Below are 20,834 nucleotides of genomic sequence, written 5' to 3'. Positions count from 1 at the left end.
ATTTGGCTGGTTTCTGCTTCGGAAAGCGCCTGTCATCATCCCCTTTGTGCAGGCCAGGCTGGCACCACTTAGACTTCTTAATTCTTCTGCATGAGCAGTGAGGTTAAGATACAGTGGGCTTTCATTTTTATTTCTTTTATCTCAAATCAATCTTATTCCTGTCTGACTTCGTGGCTATTACTTGTCATGACTTGGAAGAACTCATGCCAGCATCCAGGTGGGCCCACGTTACTGGATCACCAGCTTCCCTCTGCATGTTCTCCACCCTGGAAAACTTTCAGAATTCTTTCTTTTTTTTTTTAAACAAGCATCTTTATTTTTTTTTTTTTTAAGATTTATTTTATTTATACAAGCACTGGGTACAGTCAGAAGCGCGGGAGGGTGAGAGAATTCGCCCGAGTCAGAGCGGGGAGCAGAGCAGGTAGAAGGACCGAAGGACACTGCTGAGGGGAGCAGTGGGCGGCAGGAGAGGTCTGCGTGCCATGTGGGACCCTCCTCCGGTGGCCCGGTAGCAGCTGGGGATCGAACCGGCGCTGCAGAGGCTGTGGGCAGCTTTACAACCCAGTGCTCAACCGCTGTGCCACCGGGGAGGCCCAACTTTCAGAATTTTAAGATGATTAGTTGTCCTCATGGAGTTTGAGGATCTGCTTGGAGTAGGAATGTGTACAAAATTTGTGTGTGTGTGTGTGTGTGTGTGTGGGAGGGTTGTACTTAACACATAGGTTGAAATTTTTGTATTAGTTGATTACACATCTGTATGCTGTTAAAAAAGTGAAAAATTGTTTTTTAGGAATCAAGAATGTACAAATATCTCAGAACTTTCTAACACTTCTGAAAATGATGAGCAAAATGCCGAGGACTTGGTATGAAGTTTGTCAATTTTATAATGATTTTTGTCAATTTTCAATGTTAACTTAAAAATAGAGTTGAAATAGAAAATGCTGGTCACCTACATCAATTCTTGGTGTATTCCAGTGAAATAGGAAAACAAGGCACCTGACAAATACATTTTTAAATTATTTAGATAATCAGTGAATATTTTGTTTTAGCTAGAAACTGACAATAAATTTAAGAAAAAGTCTAAGTGGATAAATTAAATGTACATTATGTTTCCAAATTTCAGCTAGAATGAGGAGTATTATAAGAAATACCTTGGAAATATTTTTGCTTAAAACACTATTTGATTGTTGGAGTTAATTTAATTAAAAATTAGTTTTACTGTGTTCAAGGCACCCTGAAGTCTTTCCTTAAGATGGTGGTGAGGTGTGCCCGAAGGCGGTCCCAGTGGGGTGTGTACTTGCACTTCACATGGTGTCAGGCTCTCCTCTGCAATTGTGGGAAGGCCGGCTTTTGAAGATAGTGTCAATTTCTGCACAAATGTTTATTGTAGTTTGCTGCTTTTCATGCTAGTTTATATTGGAATAAAAAGGTGCTACTGAGTGGCATAGGGAATGAGGTGCTATGTAGAGCTTGAAATACAGAGAGTAGGAGACATGTGTTTTGGGGATTTTATGAATTTTGTCATCTGATTGTGATTCTTGTATTCTTGATAAACAATTCCCAGGTGTTTAATGTCTTCAGTATTTGCAGTGAATGCTGTGTAGCAAATTATAAATCGAATTCAGCAGAAACAATTTTAAAGTTGCTTTTACATGTGCTGAATATCTAGGATATTTAGGATATGCATAGAGAAGCATTTTATAGCTCTTTGTTGGAGTTAGTGCATGTTATTAGGGACTATAAAGGGCTACTAAAATGGTTGCCACTGAGGTCATCTGATAGTCTGTCTCTTGAGATTTTGTTAGTGAGCTATAACTTTTTTAAGACTAAATGTTTTAAGATAATTTATTTTCAGTGAGAATCTTAACACTTATGGTGCTGTGATTTTTATTTCTAGGATGATAGTGATCTTCCTAAAACATCTTCTGGAAGAAGGAGAGTAAGTTAATTTCCCTAACTGACTTCAGTTTATTCTTCCTTTTAAAATCAACCCATACTTTTGGGTATTGTCTTTGAAAATTATATTGCTAGAGAAATAGTTTATTAGAGAAATGGGAGAAATCACTGAATGATGGATATTTAGGTAAGGCTTAGTGGAAGAATTGTGATTTTAAGAATTATGCTTTCAGAATGAGATAGAATAAGAAGAAAGTATTTAAAAAGTAGGGAATATTCCCCAATTGAAAATGTAGGAAAGTAAGGAATGTGAACTGGCTAGTGAGTCCCCACCCTTACTGGGGCTGGGTGGACAACGGATGGTGACAGTGACAACTAGTGGTTTCATTTACAAGTGAAATAGAGAATCAGTTGCACAAAGAAGATAAATAGGTTTCAAGGGATAAAAAGGTCAAGTATTAAAGAGGTATGGTTAGTGTTCATTGTAGGAATCTAGGAATAATGGGAGGACCGGGCCTAGTGAAGGTGCTGGATTAGAGTGGAGAGGAAGAAAAGAAGTTGAGACTAGTTAAGGGGAATGTTAGTAGGATTTGGTGCCTAATCCTTTTTATTAAAATGAGAATTTATTGGGAGGATGGGGTTAAGGAAGAGGAAATATGAAAATAAGTTTTGGATAGTGGGTATGTGTCATCAGCACCTCTTGAAGTTTTGATGTTATATATGAATTAAAAGTAAAGGTTGTTGGGGCCTCCCTGGTGGCGCAAGCGTTTGAGTGCAGCGCTGTGAAGCTGTCCGCAGCCTCCGCAGTGCTGGTTCGATCCTGGCAGGCCGGGGAGATACCCACATGGCGTGGCAGACCTCTTCTGTGTCGCCCGCTGCTCCCCTCAGCTGTGTTTTTCAGTCAGTCTCCCTGTTCTGCTCCCCGCTCTGTCTCTGGTGAATCTTCTCACCCTCTTGCCCATCTGGCCTGTACCCCAGTTCTTGTATAAATAAATAAAATCTTTAAAAAAAAAAGGTCGTTGTCTGAAATACTGAAAAATGTAAACTTTTAAATTTCATTCAAATGCTGCTTATATTTAAGCTTTTTATAGCATTAGTTTTCATGATATGCTTGCTCCAAATAACTTTGAAAGTTTGATTTGAATTACGTTATCATTGTTATTTATATATAAACAGACGGCCAAGTGTTCAACATCTGTTTAGTGTTTGTTGTGTCCTCTGTTGCACATTCTAAATGTGGTGACTGGAATACTGACACTATGTTTAAACTAAATACCCAATATCCAAAACTTATTTTCATATTTCCTTTTCTCCTTGACCCCATCCTCCCAATCACTCCTCTTGCTGTTGGACCGGAAATGCTACCCGGGCCTCAGGGCCAAAGTCTCAGGGCCAGCAGGGCTGTGCTCCTTTGTGGAAACTGAAGGGCATGTGGCCCTTTGCCTTTCCCACCCATGGAGGCTCCCAGCCCCTTCTTCCATCTCCACGTCAGCAGCTCGGTGTTTCTGGTCTTAGTGTCAGGCCCTCCCACCTCCTCTCACGTAGGCCCTTGTGATGGCATTGGTGGGCCCATGCAGTCCCCCGTTGCAGGATCAGTACCTTGAGTTGCCTTTGGCAGAGTCCCTGTTGCCTTGTGACAGTGACAGTTCTGGGATGAGGATATGTGGACACATGGGGAGTCATTATTGTGCCTGTCACATCGTGTAGTGTTTTACTGCATTTCTCAACTTAGGAAAGAAATGGTGGAATGAAATAGGATGTTTTTCCAGCAATAAATGGGATGTTTTTGTATTTTTGCAGGAAAGTGGATTTTTTCCAAGTAGATACAAATTACAGTAAAAATTTTTTTTTACAGTAGCCACAGTCTTAAGATACACTACAGAAGATAACAGTTGGATTTTGGCCATAGTACATAGTGTGTCATTTTGCATTACTGAAAACCTGTTAATATTGTGAATGTGTTTTTAGATCCATGATTGGAGTACAAGGAACATCAAAGCTACCAGCTATGTTGAAAACAACTGGAAGAAACAGTGTAAGGAACTAGTGAACTTAATTTTTCAGTGTGAAGATTCTGAACCATTTAGACAACCTGTTGATTTGGTTGAATATCCGGTAAGTTTCTGTTGTTTGAAGGTTTGGGGCTTCTCATTTTGTGGAAAGGAGATTGTGGTAGAGGTATTTAAATTAAACTTTAAAGAGTAAGATTTGGACTTCCTGTTCACCTTCTCTCTCTCCATTGAGTTAGCAGCAGAAGAGTGGTTTACACTGTTTTTATAGACACCCTTGTAGCTTATTAAAGAATTAACACTGTTAACAAGTATCATAATACCAGGCAGATTCCACATGGCTGTTACGTGACCAGGCCCAGCCCCAGAAACTATAGATTGGCTGAGATTGTCTTCACTCTTCGATCGGGAAATGGAAATGACCTTTAAAAAAAAAAATCTGATTATAAAACAGAAATTTACTGTAGGAAGCTCGGAAATTACAGAAGAGTATTAAGAAGGAAACAGTTTCATATTCTGCTGCCAAGTGTAGCGTTTTGGTATATTTCTTGTCTGTCTGGTCCTTGGAGGGCCTAACCTTTTGTCTTAAATTTGAGTATTTTTGAGTTCTGATGCTATTACCTGTCTAAAAGCAGGAAGACTCTTTGAACTAATTACTGTTTTTAAAACTCAGGACTACCGAGATATCATAGATACCCCGATGGATTTTGGAACAGTCAGGGAGACCTTAGAAGCAGGAAATTATGATAGCCCTCTGGAGTTCTGCAAAGACATTCGCTTGATATTCAGCAATGCGAAGGCATACACACCAAACAAAAGATCAAAGGTAATTTTAAAGGTGGTTTATATTTTAAGATAGTATGCGTGATGTATATAGATAACAACTTTTCCATCCACTGGTTTCAGGTTGGAATATTTAATACAAGTGAGTAAGACTTGCTAAGAAAAGAGCTGATGCCACTGACCAAATATCTGCTCTAACCTTACAGTCTTTGATGTCTCTCTTTCCTAAAGTTTTGTAAATGAACAAGGATTGGTGTGAATGAGGGCACCAACCCAATTGTAAAAAAATGAGCAAATAATCTGAATTTGGTACACAGCATGAGAAAAATCTGTTTTCATACATACGGGAATCTTGAAACGTGGATTGGAGGCTTATGTGCTAGAGACTGAAAGGAAAGGGAAATTTGATGTGGGCTAGGCCTACTGATGGCATACTAAGTTTTGGATCTGGAGAGAAGTACATGCACCAATCAGGAACACAAGTAGAGAGTACATTCCTAAATTTTGTTGAAGTGTTGTAGTGTTGTGTGTTGGGTGACTTTTCAGAACTGTTGAAGCACAATACAGAAAAGTATATGTGCTGTCAGTGAAGGTTCACTGAGAGCACAGATCCTGGTAGTCACTGTCTTGAGCAATAAAAACAAAAGCAGTATTTTGAGAAGATTTCAAAGCAGAGTGCTTGCTTGATTTCATAGCACTTTCTCTGTCATTAGCGACTGTTACTACTAATTAGCCATTTTGCCTTAATTTCACTGTCTCTGCTTATCAGATGACTCCTGCATTCTTTTTTTTTTTTAAAGATTTATTTATTTATTTATACAAGAACTAGGGTACAGGCCCAGTTCTTGTACCCCACCCTGGGAGGGTGAGAGGATTCACCAGAGACAGAGCGGGAAACAGAACAGGCAGACTGATGAAATATACTGCTGAGGGGAGCAGTGGGCACAACAGGAGAGGTCTGCCGTGCCATGTGGGGCCCTCGCCTGCCTGCCGGGATTGAACCAGCGCTGCAGAGGCTGCGGACAACTTCACAGCGCAGCGCTCAACCACCTGCGCCAACAGGGGAGGACCTCCCCCTGCATTCTTAATTCCGGTCTCAATTTGAGAGCTCTTTGATTACATTCAACATCCAAATTGCCTCCTTGAATCATCTGTGCTCACTTGAGAAAAATGTGTACTCAGATTTTTTTGGGTGCAGTGTCCTATAGATGTCTGTGAAGCCCATGAGGTCTAGGTCCTTATTTTAGGGCTCTTGTGTCCTTGTTTATTTTTTGTCTCGTTGATCTGTCCATTGGTGAGAGTGGGGTATTGAAGTCTCCTACTACATATGTATTTTCTCTAATGTCTGCTTTCAGAGCTGGTAATAATTAATTGTCTGATATATTTTGGTGCTCCTTCCTTTGGTGAGTATACTTTGAGGAGTGTTATATCTTCCTGATGTATTGTTCCCTTAATCATAATGTAGGGACCATCTATGTCTACTTTTACCTTTTTTAGTTTGAAGTGTATTTCATCTGATACTAGTATAGCTGTTCCTGCCTTCTTTTTTTGGTCCATTTGCTTGTAGGATTGTTTTCCAACCTTTTACTTTCAGTCTATGTTTATCTTTTAGAGTTTATTGTGTTTCCTAGAGACAGCAGAAAGTTGGATTTTGTTTTTTTAATCCAGCCTGCTACTCCGTCTCTTTTTATTGATGAGTTTAGTCCATTTACATTTAGGGTTAATATTGGTACATTGACTCCTATAATTTTTGCCATTTTGTTTGTGTTTTTGTTATTCTATTCCTTAGCTTATTCTGTTCTCCCTGTCTGTTCCTCTGTTGGGTTTAGCTTTAGGGCTTATTGTAATAATTTTTGGAGTGGGGGTTTAGTAGTAATCAGTTTCTGAAGATTCTGTTTGTCTGAGGTTGTCCTTATTTATCCTTCATAGAGGAAGGAGAGCTTTACGGGGTAAAGTAGTTTTGGTTGGCATTTGTTGAGTTGGAGTTTGGTAAATATGTCACTCCATTCTCTTCTTGACTGTAGTTTTTCTTCAGAGAAGTCTGATGTCAGCCTGATTGATTTTCCTTTATAGGTTACCTGTTTCTTCCTCCCTTGTCAGCTTCATTATTTTTTCCTTGTCTTGGACTCTTAGAAACTTTACTATTATGTGTCTTGGTGAAGTTTTCCTTTCATTGTGGTAATTTGGTCTTCTAGCTTCCTGTTTGTCTGTTTTCATCTCCTCCATGCTTGGGAAGTTCTCAGCTATCTCCTTGAATAGTTTATAGGTTCCTTTGTCTTTCTACTCACCTTCTGGGATTCCTATAACTCTTTATGTAATAGTCGTGGGGCATATTTTCTTCTGTATTCAGGCTACCCTTTTGCATCTGAGTGGTATCAAAGGCAGTAAGAACACAAGTAGAGACAGGGTGGAAGTGCTGGTGGCCCTCCCAAGGGGACCCTGCTTTTCTGCCTGAATAGCAGTGTTCAAACCAACCAGCTTCTGGGGGCCTCCCTGGTGGCTCAAGGGGTTAAGTCTCAGCACTGTGAAGCTGTCCACAGCCACTGCAGCATGAGTTCAATCCCTAGCCAGGGAGCTGACCCACATGGCGCAGCAGACCTCTCCTGTCTCACCTGTTGCTCCCCTCCGCAGTATATTTTAGTAGATCTGCCTGTTCTGCTCCCCACTGTCTCTGGTGAGTCCTGTCACTCCCTGCACCTTTGGCGTGCACCCCAGTTCTTGTATGCATAAATAAATAACAATCTTTAAAAAAAAAAAAAAACAGCTTCCTCTGTGACTTGAGTGAAGGGGCCATTTGGTGGAGGGGGTTGTCATACCTATAGGTGGGAAGTGGGGAAAACCAAGTATGAGCTCTAACATAGATACCTAAGCCCTAAGTTACAGGGAGTTGCTTAATTAGCTACTATAGTTGCCCTGAACCAACACAGGTTTGAACTCTGTGGGTCCAATTTATATACATGGATTTCCTTATAAACAAGTTAAACTTACAGTATTGATAACAGCGCACTACTGTAAATGTGTTTTCTCTTCCTTATGATTTCCTTAACAACATTTTCTTGTTTCTAGCTTTATTGTGAGACTATAGTACGTCATATCTATAGTCTATAAACTGAATGGTGACCGGCTGTTAGCTGTAAAACTTTCTCTCAGCAGCAGGTCATTAGTTAGGTTTGGGGGCAGTCGCAGGTTATGTGGATTGTGTAGGGGTTGCCAGCACCTCTTCTGTGACTCCCCCCAACCTGGTCAAGGATCTGCTTTACTTACTTTACATCTGAGAGGCATATATTTTTCTCCCTTTTGCAGACATCGCTGCAGGGAAGGGGTGGGAAGGTCAGACAAGTCTCGGCTGTTACCTGATGGGTTGTGGTGCCTTGCACATTGCCTCCATGACTAGTTTTTTTTTTTGGTAAAAATCTTTTTAAAGATATTTGTAGTTCTAGTTTTTGTTTTCATGTCCTTGCAGATTTATAGTATGACCTTGAGATTGTCTGCCTTATTTGAAGAAAAAATGAAGAAAATCTCCTCTGATTTTAAAATTGGTCAAAAATTTAGTGAAAAACTTCGAAGAAGCCAGAGGTTCAAGAGACGGCAGAAGTGTACCCGTGCCAGCCAGGCTAACACGAGCAGGTAATGGGTTACTGCGGGCTTTAGTGTGTGAAGCTGTTTAATTTTCAAGTCGTGATGCCTCTGATTTTTTTTTTTTTTTTTTTTTTTTTTTTTTTTTTTTGAAGCTAGTTGTTCTTAATCATTTCAGAGACGAGACTAAGAAAAGCTTAGTCTGGCAAGTATCTGTGAACATAGAGCTGAAGCATTGATGTAACTATATAAATTCATGGGTGTTTAATGAGCATCAAAATTTAAAATCTCCAAGGATTAAAGTATTGTTGACCTCACGTAATCAACTCCCTTTTTTTTTTTTTTTAAAGATTCATTTATTTATTTATACTAGCACTGGGTACAGTCAAAAGCACGGGAGGGTGAGAGAATTCACCAGAGCCAGAGCGGGGAATAGAACAGGCAGACTAAAGAAATACACTGCTGAGGGGAGCAATGGGCACGGCAGGAGAGGCCTGTCACGCCATGTGGGACCCTCGCTGGTGGCCGGGGATCGAACCGGTGCTGCAGAGGCTGCAGGCAGCTTCGCAGCCCTGCGCTCAGCCGCTGCGCCAGCAGGGGAGGCCCACGTAATCAACTCTTATAGGATGCTTTTATTTCGTTTAACTTGTAATGTGCTTCATTAATATTAAGCTCTATCCATTTTATTTTATTTTTTTAAAAAAAGATTTATTTATTTTATACAAGAACTGAGGTACAGGTGAGAAGCGCGGGAGGGTGAGAAAATTCACCAGAGCCAGAGCGGGGAGCAGAACAGGCAGACAGACCGAAGAAACTGCTGAGGGGAGCAGCGGGCGAGGCAGGGGAGGTCTGCCAAGCTATGTGCGGTTCTCCCTGGCCGGCGGGGAAGCGAACTGGTGCTGCAGAGGCTGCAGACAGCTTCGCAGCGCGGCACTCAATTGCTGCGCCACCGGGGAGGCCCTATCCATTTTATTATTTCATTTGACCCTCACAGAAACTTCTTGCACTTGTTAGACTGTTCCAGACTGTTTAGGAGCTAATAGATCCCAGAGCAGGGAAACGAGTCCAGAAATTCTTTAATGCAGAGATTAAAGTAGTTACTCTGGGTGGCTGTTGAGGGCTGGGGAGAACGAGCCTCGCTGCTATGAGGGGGCTGTAAGGACATCTGAACCCTGTGCTGTGCCCTCCACAGGCTTTGATGGGACTTACCCTGCATCTCGATTCAAAACAGTCTGCTTCACATCAACTCTATTTGATTCCCATACATTGAAATTTTTTGTTCTAGTTTACCTTCTTTCAGCTGTTGCCTTATGGGTGACATCTCTGTATTTCATACAATTTTCTTTGAAATCAATTAAGAAAAGAATACAGGATTGCCCATACAGTGACAGTATCTTCCCGGGTAATTGCCTTTCCTGGTGGTCCTTGTTTCTTCTCATGGATCCTCTCTCCCAGGTTTTGTTGTTGCTGTTTACTGTTTATGTTTTGTAGCAACTCTGGATTCTGCCCCCCCCCCCACCCCCCTGCAGTGGGGGTTGCTAGTTTTGTTTCATGGGTTGCTTAGGCCAGCCCTGCAGTCTGTCTTCCCCACAGTGTCTAGCCACTGAAGTCTCCCATGATTCTGAGAAAAAGTGTTTTTTCGATTTGTATTCCCTGGTTCAGCATCGCTCAGTGGTCACAGGTTCCCGCCTAGACACTTCAGTAAGGCTTCCCCTTTCTGCAAGGTGGGGCGAGCTTCACTTGTGCCAGACACATGAGTCTCAAGCTCAGTGGGGGATGAGTAGTAACTGTCCTGTCTTCCTTAAAGGATGTGTAGAACCTTGACAAGCCTAGGAAGATGTTGGAGCTGTTCAGAGACTCTGTGGGTGACCACCTTCTTCCCTAGGTCTGTCCTTTGAGTTCCTGCCTGGGTCCTGCTCGTGGTGACTGCGTCCCGGCCTTCTGCAGCCCTGCTGTTGGCCTGACAGAGGTGTGGGTGGCGGGTTAGAAAGGCCAGCTCCCTCTTCCTGCCCATCTGCCATCAAGGCCACACTGCTACAGATTGGGATGCATTGTGCTTGGGTGCAGCCCCAAATTAAAATGCTAAGGACTCCACTGTTTGTACTTTGATTCAGTTTTTCTACCAGAAACACTGCTTATATGCCTGTAATGACTGTCTAGGGTTCTGAGATGGTTTTGGACTATTTTGCTGGTTTTATTTGCTCTTAGGGTGAGGATTTGCTGAAGCCCCCACAGCCCAGACTTTATAGAGTATGAGAGCCACATTGAAACAGAAAAGCATACCATGTAGGTGACTGGCTTAGTCCTCTTGAGCTGTGCTTAGACCTGCAATTCAAGTACAAGAAACACAATAGTTAAGCCCCCCTTCCCCATCACTTTTTAAGATTTCTCATTGTGAAATAATCTTAGAATTAGAAAACATGAATAAGTCAAACAACTTCTGCATACTGTTGACCCATATTCACCCATTATATCACATTTGTTTTTCTGTTTTTCATTCCATGTTTTTCTTTTAAATCAAAATATTTTTGACATTATGAACAATTAAGAGGGTACACCCCCATCCCAACATAGGGATGTAAGGCCAGGAGACAGGCCTAGTGCTGCGAAGATTTTTGCCTTTAGGCACACCAGTCTCCTCAAAGAAAGAGAAGCTTCAAGTATATGGCCTAACCCCCATGTCTCAGAGGATAAGGCTCAATAATAGGGTACATAAGTATATTTTAGCAACTTTCTTTGTTTTCCTCAGTGCATACAGTAACCAGACCCTTGCCCAAATTTTGTATCTCCAAAAATCTTTGAAATAACTATGATTCTCACTGAGAACCCCAAAATTGGGACAACTTCCCAGTCCCTCTGGGGGCTGTTCCCCAGGCTCAGTGTCCCCATTTGTGATTTTTTTTTAATAAACTCAGTTTATTACTAGTTGACAACAACATGCTCTTTTATCCACAAGTATACACTATTGCATTTATTTTTCAGTAGAACAATAAATGTGGTTAGGGCACACTTCCCTCCCCCATTCAGACATAGCATTTCATTGTTATGTCTGTTTAAATGTAGAATTTTACTTTGAGTCGTTGTTTTCTTGATTGACACTTCTTCTGAAATGTGTGGGCCAGTCATTTTATAAAATGACACAATCAGTTTGGGTTTGTCTATTATTGTATAATATTTTTTGTGTAATTATTAAAGAAAAATCATGTTTCTTTGAACCAAGGAAAAATCTTAATAGTTCAGAAGGACATATGTAAAAAAGGAACATTTTCACTCTTGAGGTATATTATTCACCTGGTCTACCTTCCAGTTGATCTTTTTTTTTTTAAAGATTTATTTATTTATGCATACAAGAACTGGGGCCCAGGCCAGAGGTGATAGGGTGAGAGGATTCACCAGAGACAGAGCGGGGAACAGAACAGACAGACTGACTGAAATCCACTGCTGAGGGGAGCAGCAGGCGAGTCAGGAGAGGTCTGCTGTGCCATGTGGGTATCTCCCTGGCCGGGGGATGGAATTTGTGTAGCAGTGGCTGTGGATAGCTTCGTAGGTTGCGTCTTAACCCTCACACCACCAGGGAGGCCTCCAGGATCTTAATAGAAATTGAAATTCTGACATAACAGGCTTAACCACTGCTTTAAAAAATTGTGATTTTCTCTGAGCTCATGCCTTACATGAGCCCTATTCTTTAGATATTCCTTTATCTTTTTGGTTTAAAGGAAAATAGGATTATCTCACAATGAATGTTACCCACAGCTATAATTTAAAGCCTGAGATTATTTTGTCTTAATTTTCTGTTCCTCCTCCATAATTCATGGCTCAAGGCCAAAGTTGTTGAATCAGCTCTTAGATGTAACCAGTTTTGTCTTAGAAAAAAATAGCTTCTGATCTCTGTCTTGGCTCTGTTATTTCTGTTTGGGTTTTGTTGATTTCTTCTCTAATTCTGTGGTCATTAGGACCATCTAATAGGAGATTAGTGGGGAAATCACTTCATGTTGAGACCCAAATTCATAATGTGAATGAATTTCTGTATTACAAAAATGTTGACTCCCCTTAGCATTAAATACAAAGAACCAAAGGTTTTCATTACGATTTTTCTCTGTTACTTGGTCATTTGCTCATAGTCCAGTTCAGAATAAAATCATTTCAAATTTAGAGTAAGAGAGTATTAACAGTAATCCATAGCAGAATAAGATGTCAGTAACGAATATTTTAATGTCTCGGTCATAAAGTTTTTCTCAGAATATTAAGAAATAATACATTAAAAATGGTGCATTTTAACTTAGTGTAGCAGTTACCTTTATGGTTTATTAAATATTGTTTCCTTTGCTCATGTCTTCAACCAGAAATAACAAGCAGAGGCGGTTAAAATCTCAGACGAAAGTAATTCCGGAGTTGATCAGCTCTCCTACCCAGTCTACCTCCAGCCGGGCAGCTGATTCTGCAAGCCACAGATCGAGTGCAAGCGCGTCTTCAGGGGTTACTTCTGACTCTTCGGATTCAGTAGGATCATCAGAGAGGAGGAGGAGAAACAGGCCCGTCCCACTGACAAATGGTTCCACGTTATCTGGTGAGAAGTGGTGCAACATTACCTGACATAAGTAACTGTGTGTGTAGAGAGAGGACATGGCCTTGACATTCAAGGAAGTATTAGGATTCAACAGAAGAGACAGCAATAACAAATGATATTCTACAGTGACATAAAGTACTGTACTTTGCAAATGGTGCAGCAAGTTTATGCAAATTTGAACTTTCCAAACTATATAGATGTCACATTTTGTAAAATTTCATGTTTCTGTGTTTGCTTAAATTTTATTTTATTTTTTTTAAGATTTATTTATTTATGCATACAAGAACTGGGGTGTAGACCAGTGATGCGGGGGAGTGAGAGGATTCATCAGAGAGTAGGGAGCAGAGCAGATGAATCTATTGAAATACACTGCTGAGGGGAACAGCAGGGAGACAGGAGAGGTCTGCTGCGCCATGTGGGTTGCTCCCTGGCCAGCCTGGGATCAAATTCGTGCTGCAGTGGCGGGTGATAGCTTGCTAGACTGTTATCTTTAACCCCTGCACCACTAGGGAGGCCCTGTTTAAATTTTTAAAAAAAAAGGCATGGTCTTTGTGTAAATTTTAAGCTCATGGCAGAGTAAATGTCTGTGTCTCCTGGTGGTGCTTGTAACGAGCTGGTGTGGTCCTTTGTCAGCCTTGTGCACCCGAGGTTGTGGCAGTCTTGTCCCTTGTGGTGATGCTGTGAGTACTGCTGTGATTTAGAGTGATAGCAGACAGGGAGAGCGCAGCCGTGTCTTACAGAATGGCCAGCTTCATAGAAGGATCTGGATTAATAGCCTGAACCCGTGTTGAGTCGTGCTCAAAGGATGGTTTCTGCTTCAAGAAGACGGACCAGTTTGATGGCGAGAGGCAGGAAGGGAGGACTCTGGCAAACGGTCCAAGTGCCAAGGAGTGAACAGGGCAGTCTGCAGGCAGCACCGTGCTTCGGGGAGACGGGCACTCTGGCGGCCAGTCCTTCTGACACAGCACTCCCTTCTCTGATAGAGTGGGTTGTGTTATAGAGCAAACATTTGTCTTCCAACAATGTTTGTTCCCACTCAATTTTCATTCTGTGACTGGAATGTGAGAAATGAGTTTGGATGAAGAAACTGAGGACATGGCTCTCCCCTCTCTGCTTGCACCGGGCACGCACATGTTGATGGGACGTGGGGGAGTGACCTGGAGTATTTACATTATTTATCTCACGTTTGCTACCTTCGTTTTGGTGGAACATGTGAAAAGGACCTTTCTTGAGCTGAAAGCTTGTCCGCATAGCTGTGCTGTGAGGCAGGGTTACTGGAGAGAGACCCAGCAGCACGTCTACTGAGTGTTGGGCTTGAAATGATTGTGGTTTTTCTGTTGAAAATAACCTGTGTCATGTAGCAGGAGGAAGTGGGTAGTGGGGCTCATTAAATTTTTAAATGGAAGTTTATAAAATATATAAAATTTTTTCTAAATTTAAATCATGATTATTACATTGCTTCCAGAGATGAAAGAATAAATTTGATTTATAATGCTGAGTATGTACCATTTGAATACCAACATTTAATCAGCTCTTCTTTGGAGCAATTTAAATGTACTCTCAGTATTTTAAGAATCTGCTTTTAGTCTTTTGTTATAAAATAATTGCTTAGTGTGTAAAAATAGAAAATACATACACAACTGTCGCTGTTCTGCTTTTCTTAGAAAGTGAAATGGAAGACACCTTGGGCACTTCGTCGTCATCTTCAGCTTCAAATAGTTCTGAGGAAAGCAGAGCAAGCTCAAGAGCTCGTGACGCTTTCTTGCGTGGGGGCCCAGCCAGGAGCAGCAGCCTCCGGGTACCCAGAACCAGAGCCGCCCAGAGGAAAACTGGTGAGAAGGCTCGGGGTGCTGGGGAGCAGTATACATCAGACTGTGTAGGAGCTGCTCTTGGAATGGTGCATTGATTTATTTGATGCGTCTACACACGACGCAGTAGCCTTCTGGCTTTCTAAATTAAGAAAGAAGATTGATTTTCACATTGAAAAGTAAGGTACATGAGAGTTAAAATAATAAAGTTATTAGAAGTTGAAAGAAGAAGACCTTTCTAATCTTACTGTTACTTCTATTTCTAGGTCCAGTTTCTTTGGAAAATGGATGTGGCCGAAAAGCCACGCGGAAGAGGGTCTATCTAAGTGATTCTGATAACAATTCGGGGGAGGCTGGCGAGGGCCTGATGGCCAGAGCTGGGGGCAGCCGGAAGGTGCTGCGCAGGTGTGCGGCGGTGGCTGCCAACAAGATCAAGCTCATGAGCGACGCCGAGGAGAACTCCAGCTCTGCCAGCGCCTGCTCCGGCCGAAGGGTGCCGCACCGCAATGCTTCTGCTGTCGCTAGGAAGAAGCTGTTACACAATTCGGAGGATGACCAGAGCTTAAAGTCAGAAATTGAAGATGAGGAGCCCAAAGATCAGAGTCGACAAACCCCAGGTTCCAAGTCCCGTCCTGCCCAGCATACGGCCGATGGATCTGAAAACGGGGATTCTGAGTCAGAAAGTGATTTGCGGGTGGCCCGGAAAAACTGGCACACTAATGGCTACAGGTCCCAGGCCCCAGCCGCTTCTAAAACCAAATTTCTCAAAATAGAGTCTTCTGAGGAGGACTCCCTCGGTCATGGTTCAGACAGTGGACATGACGCTGCTGCTGGCCCGTCGACCTCTGGGCAGAGACTCAAGGCAGAAAGTGTTTCTGAGGAAGAGGAGGCAGATTCTGAACCAGGAAAATGTGCCAGAAGGAAACAGAATACGGGTCGCAAGAGTGCGGCTTTCCTTAAAAAAGCAACCATTTTCAGTGATTCGGAGGGCTTGGAATCTGAGGAGCGGGATGGAGGCGGTGACGGGCACCAGGCAGCGGGAGCGAGCCACAGCGCAGGGCGTGGGCAGCGTGGGCCTCCGGCTGCGTCCCAGCGTCTCTCAGATCACGTATCTGAGACGGATTTGGATTCTGATGACAAAACTAAAAGAAAACAGAGTCGATTTACGAAAGGTAGTTGAGTACGTTGAGCCTCGGTGTTGATTGAGTCTCCTTTCTGTGTGGCGTCCCCCTCCCGCTCCCCATCCCACAAAACTTCTCTTTGCCAACTTTTTTCTCCAACCAGTGCATCCTCCACTAGCCTTTTGTGGGCCTCCCTCCACTCCTGTGTGCATGTGTAGCTGTTGGGGCATGGCTTGGTTCCTCCACCGGGCAGGTGTGGCCTTACTTCAGTTAAAGATTTCACTTCTCGCATGGGTGAAGGGCAGTTGCATTGGCTGTGGGTCTGTGAAGAGCAGAGGCAAGCTCATTTCTAAGCTGTGGTCGTAGCAGTTTGAGAAGAGGAAGAAGGGTAGGTAAGATTGGCCGAAAGGCACGTGGTGTATGTGATCCTTGCAGTGGCAGCCACGTGGGGGGCCGAGTGGTCTCTGTCTCCAGTCGCTGTTCTGAGTGCTTCCCGTGAGAGCAGTTCAGTCTCTCAGGGGAGTTACTATTACTGTTGTGCAGTTTCCTGATGATAACACGGACACACAGAGAGGTGAAATCATCTGCTGAATTAAGATTGTACTGCTGGGGAATGGGGAGTCATGAAAAGTATTCAAAGGCATAGGCAGCTAAAGCTAAGATTGAAAGTAGATGGTGTAATTGGAACTTGTCGAGTTCAGTTTCAGGAAGGGTGAGAGCGAGTGATCATATGTTTGTGCAGCGGGAAAGAACTTAGTCTGTCTTGTTGAAAATAAGATACTCTGCCTTCTAGCCTCTTGCTAGGTGCAAACGGTGGGGTTCCCTTGTGAGTGTGCTGAGGCGGAGATTCTGGCTCCAGACTCTCATTGCTTCTCCTCCCTAGTTATTACCAGTTCTGCGTTTAAGCTGCTTAAAATGTTGTCATGTCACTCCTTTAGACTTAGTTATTCTTTATTAAAGACTGGGGGGGGGGGGGGAGAAAGGAAAGACTAAAGCAATGCTTTTTGTTTTTAGATTCTGCATCGCAAGACCCTGGACAAAACAGGAAAGTCTCCAGGAAGAGGGTCTGCTCCAGTGGCTCCGACAGCAATTCCCAGGTGGTTAAGAATAAGGCCCAGAGCTGCCCCTCAAGGACACCCCGAAGGCGGGTAGCTCCCACTGCCAGCGAGGCCAAACTCCTGGGTGATGTGGAGGGCGTCAGTGTATACAGTGTCTATACTAGGAGCAGAAATGGGAGGAAGAAGCCCCCCCCTTCTGCATGTGCCACAACTAAGAAGATGGGGAGTGATTCCGAGGGAGATGGACAGGGTGCAGGGCCCGGTGGGCAACAGGCCCGCGCCGGGGAGCCACCTGGAGCCGCCCCAGGAAGCAGCACCGGAGGTGCTGAGGAGGCCGGCGATGCGGGCTCCGACTCTGGAGGCGCAGTGGATCCAGAACACGGAAACAGGGATATGCATCGCCACAAAGCAAACATTGCACCTTCTAAAACAAAGAGTTCCCTGGCGGGTTCTTCAGAGGAAGCTTCAAAAAGCCATATTCCAGGGGCAGAGATGGGTAGAAAACCTTCTGAATCAACTTTGGCACAAAAAGCTACTGCAGAGAATGACTTTGAGGAGGAGCTGAACTATGGGCTGCGCAGGTGGAACGGCAGGAGACTCAGGACCTACGGGAAGGTGCCCTTCAGCAAGACGGGGGTGCTTGAGGAGGTAGCGGGCTCAGAGCCGGGGAGGAAGAGACTTCCCCCGGGGCCTGGCAGCGCAAGGAGCTCCGAGACGGCAGGGGGTGCAGAGTGTGGCCATGACACTGGGCCACGGTCCGACTCAGATCTGGGGTCTGACACTGAATCCGACGTGGACTGTCCTGAGGACACAAAACCCAAAAAGAGGAAAACGAAAGGAAAAGCAAAAGCAGTCAGCAGAGGGAAACCTGGCCCGCCTAACGCGCCCAGGAGCGTGAGACAGCAGCGGCAGAGCAAACGTCCCCGGCTGGACGCCGACGATGATGACTGGGAGGACTCGGACTGCGCCAAGCCCCGCCGGGCCCTGCGGCGGTCCAGGATCAGAACCAGAAACCAGGGGCGGAGGACCGTGAGGTACCACGATGGGGACGACGACAGGGGCTTAGAAAACGCAATAGATTTTGATGATTGCACCTTATGACCTTGAGGGAAAACCAGTTCATTTGAAGAGGAAATGGACTGGGCTTGATGGTGAAAGCTGGTGGTTGAAATTATTTTTTGTCCTACAATTCAGGGAATATATTTATATTTTTCTATGAAAAGTTATGAATGTGACTAAATCATGACTGTTATTTTTATTTGCACGTGCTTGCCTTTGTAGCAGCGTCCAGCACAGGTGCCAAAATATGCTTCATTTTGGGGGCAGATCTGCTTTGACAGTATTTGACTACACGCCGCGAGTTCGGAGTTTGTTAAACACTAGACACCCCGGTTCCCAGCACCGACGAGCATTACTCTCACGATCGCATGTCGTGCGGTTCCTTTCTGAATTCCTTGCTCGGTGGCTGTCTGCTCCTGTCCTGTTGTAGGTGACAGTTTCACAGGACCTATGTTTACAGATTCTTCGAGGACGTCGTGTGCGCAGGACAGCGCGTCCCGGGAGGCGTGGCCGCCGGGGCTCCACTCCCCGGCCCCACGGCCCAGTGCGTTCTCCCAGATTCAGTCGTTTTCTTTCCAAATGCTGTTGGCTCTTCTTTCTCTCTATTTTCAAGGAAAATAACATCACTTTTATTTTATAAACTTGAATTTATAAAGTGCTGGTAAAATATTTTTTTTTTAATGTTTTGACTTTATGTTTTAAATCTTTAAGGCCAGACCTTAGTCCTAGCATTTTCTTTTGAATTGTGCACTAACAAAATACGATTTGTCTTTCCAAGATGATCTGGTTTCCATGTAAGGGATTCAACCAAATCTTGGTCTTCCATAGTCTTACTCTGTGAAATAGAGGAGTTTGTGTGCCTTAGATATAGGAAACGTGTGTTCTTTACTAGAGTGGACAGGGCTATAAGAGTATTTAAATTATATGTAGTTTCCCCCTATTTCTGTGGAAATTGTTGAGTTTTGTTAAGAGTGCAATTGCAGTCTCATCTACTTAGGAAAGTAGTTGCGTGTTCCTCTCATGTCTTTGTTTAGCTACTGCTGCCATGTGCAATCCCTTGCATCCTTTGCTGGGGCAACTAAGTGTATTTTTACTAGTGACCTCTAACCTAAATGTAAGCGCCTGTCACGTTCAGTGGGAAAGTAATTTTGGAATCCATTTAGAATGAAACTTCATCACATCAAGTACCATAGTATACTTATTTTCGAGCCAAATATTTTTACTTGATGATAGGTTCTGTGACTCCACACAGCGTTGGGGCCATTCCTTGCTAGCTCATTCGTGCCTGAGGGTGGACTTGTGCAGATGGTTTACACATTTTCAGCTCAGGGGTACGTTGCAGTACTCCACCTTTATTTATTGGCCCTCACTGTGTTTGGTTTCAGACAAATCACCCCTTTTCTCCTGTGTATTCTTAAGGTGGCAGATACGGAAAAGCATCAGACTCTGATATCAGTGTTAGAGAATGTTCTTAAGTGTTCTTACGTGTTAGTTATCTCTTCCGTTGCCATGGTAAGGGAGGTGCGTCCTTGTTCTACTCTGATGTGAGGGGCAGGTGCTTCGGACATCACCTGCTGAGACCTCCTCGGGGGGTTAGAGGACGCTCACCACTTCAGAATGTGCTGCGCTTCTCCCCAAAGCACGTGTCAGTGGACAGACTGATTCAGGATAATCACCTTGACTGTTGGCTTGAAAAAAAGAATAGAATGCTCTTTACTTCCCTAATTTTAAAAAATGGTGGTAGATGTCATATCCATTAATTTATTTAAATTCTTCTTAAGCTTCTCTGTTTTTTATCTATTCTCAGGGTTATAACTCCATGTTTACCATCGTCTGCAAAAAGGTACCAAAAAAATCCATAAATAAATGTGGACTACATTCATACGTAAATTCTTTTGCTCAAGTGATGCTTTGACCATGTAGGCTTCATCAGTAGACCGTTCTTACCTTTGGGATTGATCTAACTGGTCATTGACTGGGCTGGCCAACCAATTGCTAATTATTCATTTTATTCAAAATGGTTATACACTTGTGTATAGGAGAGGACTTTGGGTTCATCTGAAAAAATAAGAATGGCCTGGTGACTTTGGAAGCATGGCGAACAGTGGTAGCTTCGTATATTATGAAGTGAAGAAATGAAGGGTAATAGGATCATTTTTATGGGTTTTTTTGGTCATGGTGCTATTTACTAAAGTTAACTTTGACTGTGTGACATACACTCCTAAGTACCTTTAAGGAACATTAATAAATAATTACTAGTTCAGGATGTTTACATTGAGCACTAGAACATGTCTGACTTTTTTCTACTTTATTCAAGATGTGCAGGGATTTAATGCACAGGTGTACTTTAATGTTTGGGATCAGTTTGTATTTTTATTGTAAAAAAGACAGGATTTTACAAATTGAATGTGAGCTGATCCAGAAGTAAATGCTGTAACTTTGCATTGACTGAGGTAACGGGTGGCGGGTACCAGAGACTGCTGTTGTGGGCTGTGTCCAGGGCTCTGTGACGTGGCCATTTATGGCCACACAAAGGCTTTGAAGTATTTAGATTTGATTGTTGATTCTTTTGAAAGACTTTACCAAGAGCAGATTTCAAACATTTTAAATTATAGGTGAGCGTTTTCTTTTCATATCATTACTTAAAAAGAATATACTGACAATGTGTAGTCACTTTTGAATAAAAGGAAAAAAGTTTATCCCATTTTCAGATAATGCCTAGGTTGGTCATTCTCCCTTTTTTATTTTAGGGGAAGTGTCTAATTAAATCCTTTCTCAATTTAGTGTCTTTGCGAAAGAAGGATAAAGCAGTTACAGCTTCTAAGGTAACACACATAAGTCTCTTTCTGTGTAGTTGAGAGTTGTACCAAAAAAGGAAACTGGTTTTACAAATAGAAGTGCAAATGGAAAAAGGAGACATAAAACCAATAAAATATTGTCTGGAGGGTTCAAACCCT

General features: G+C 43.0%; 1 protein-coding gene across 1 annotated transcript in view; it reads left to right on the top strand.

The window, feature by feature from the left end:
* The window catches only part of BRWD1 (bromodomain and WD repeat domain containing 1), a gene marked incomplete at its 3' end in the record, with an annotated part of 88,056 nt that extends 70,137 nt beyond the window's left edge, over positions 1-17,919 (top strand). The window contains exons 33-41 of the mRNA XM_084232402.1: positions 791-863; positions 1,898-1,939; positions 3,865-4,011; positions 4,579-4,731; positions 8,152-8,315; positions 12,608-12,831; positions 14,496-14,663; positions 14,906-15,811; positions 16,775-17,919. Coding sequence (XP_084088528.1) covers positions 791-863; positions 1,898-1,939; positions 3,865-4,011; positions 4,579-4,731; positions 8,152-8,315; positions 12,608-12,831; positions 14,496-14,663; positions 14,906-15,811; positions 16,775-17,919 — 3,022 coding nt within the window. The remainder of the gene's footprint in view (positions 1-790; positions 864-1,897; positions 1,940-3,864; positions 4,012-4,578; positions 4,732-8,151; positions 8,316-12,607; positions 12,832-14,495; positions 14,664-14,905; positions 15,812-16,774) is intronic.
* Positions 17,920-20,834: the final 2,915 nt, after the last annotated feature.

This window comes from Talpa europaea, assembly GCF_964194135.1.
Source record: "Talpa europaea genome assembly, chromosome: 4".
Lineage (NCBI taxonomy): Eukaryota > Metazoa > Chordata > Mammalia > Eulipotyphla > Talpidae > Talpa > Talpa europaea.
Note: the sequence above shows the minus strand (reverse complement) of the source record. Positions and strands in the feature narration are given on the sequence as shown.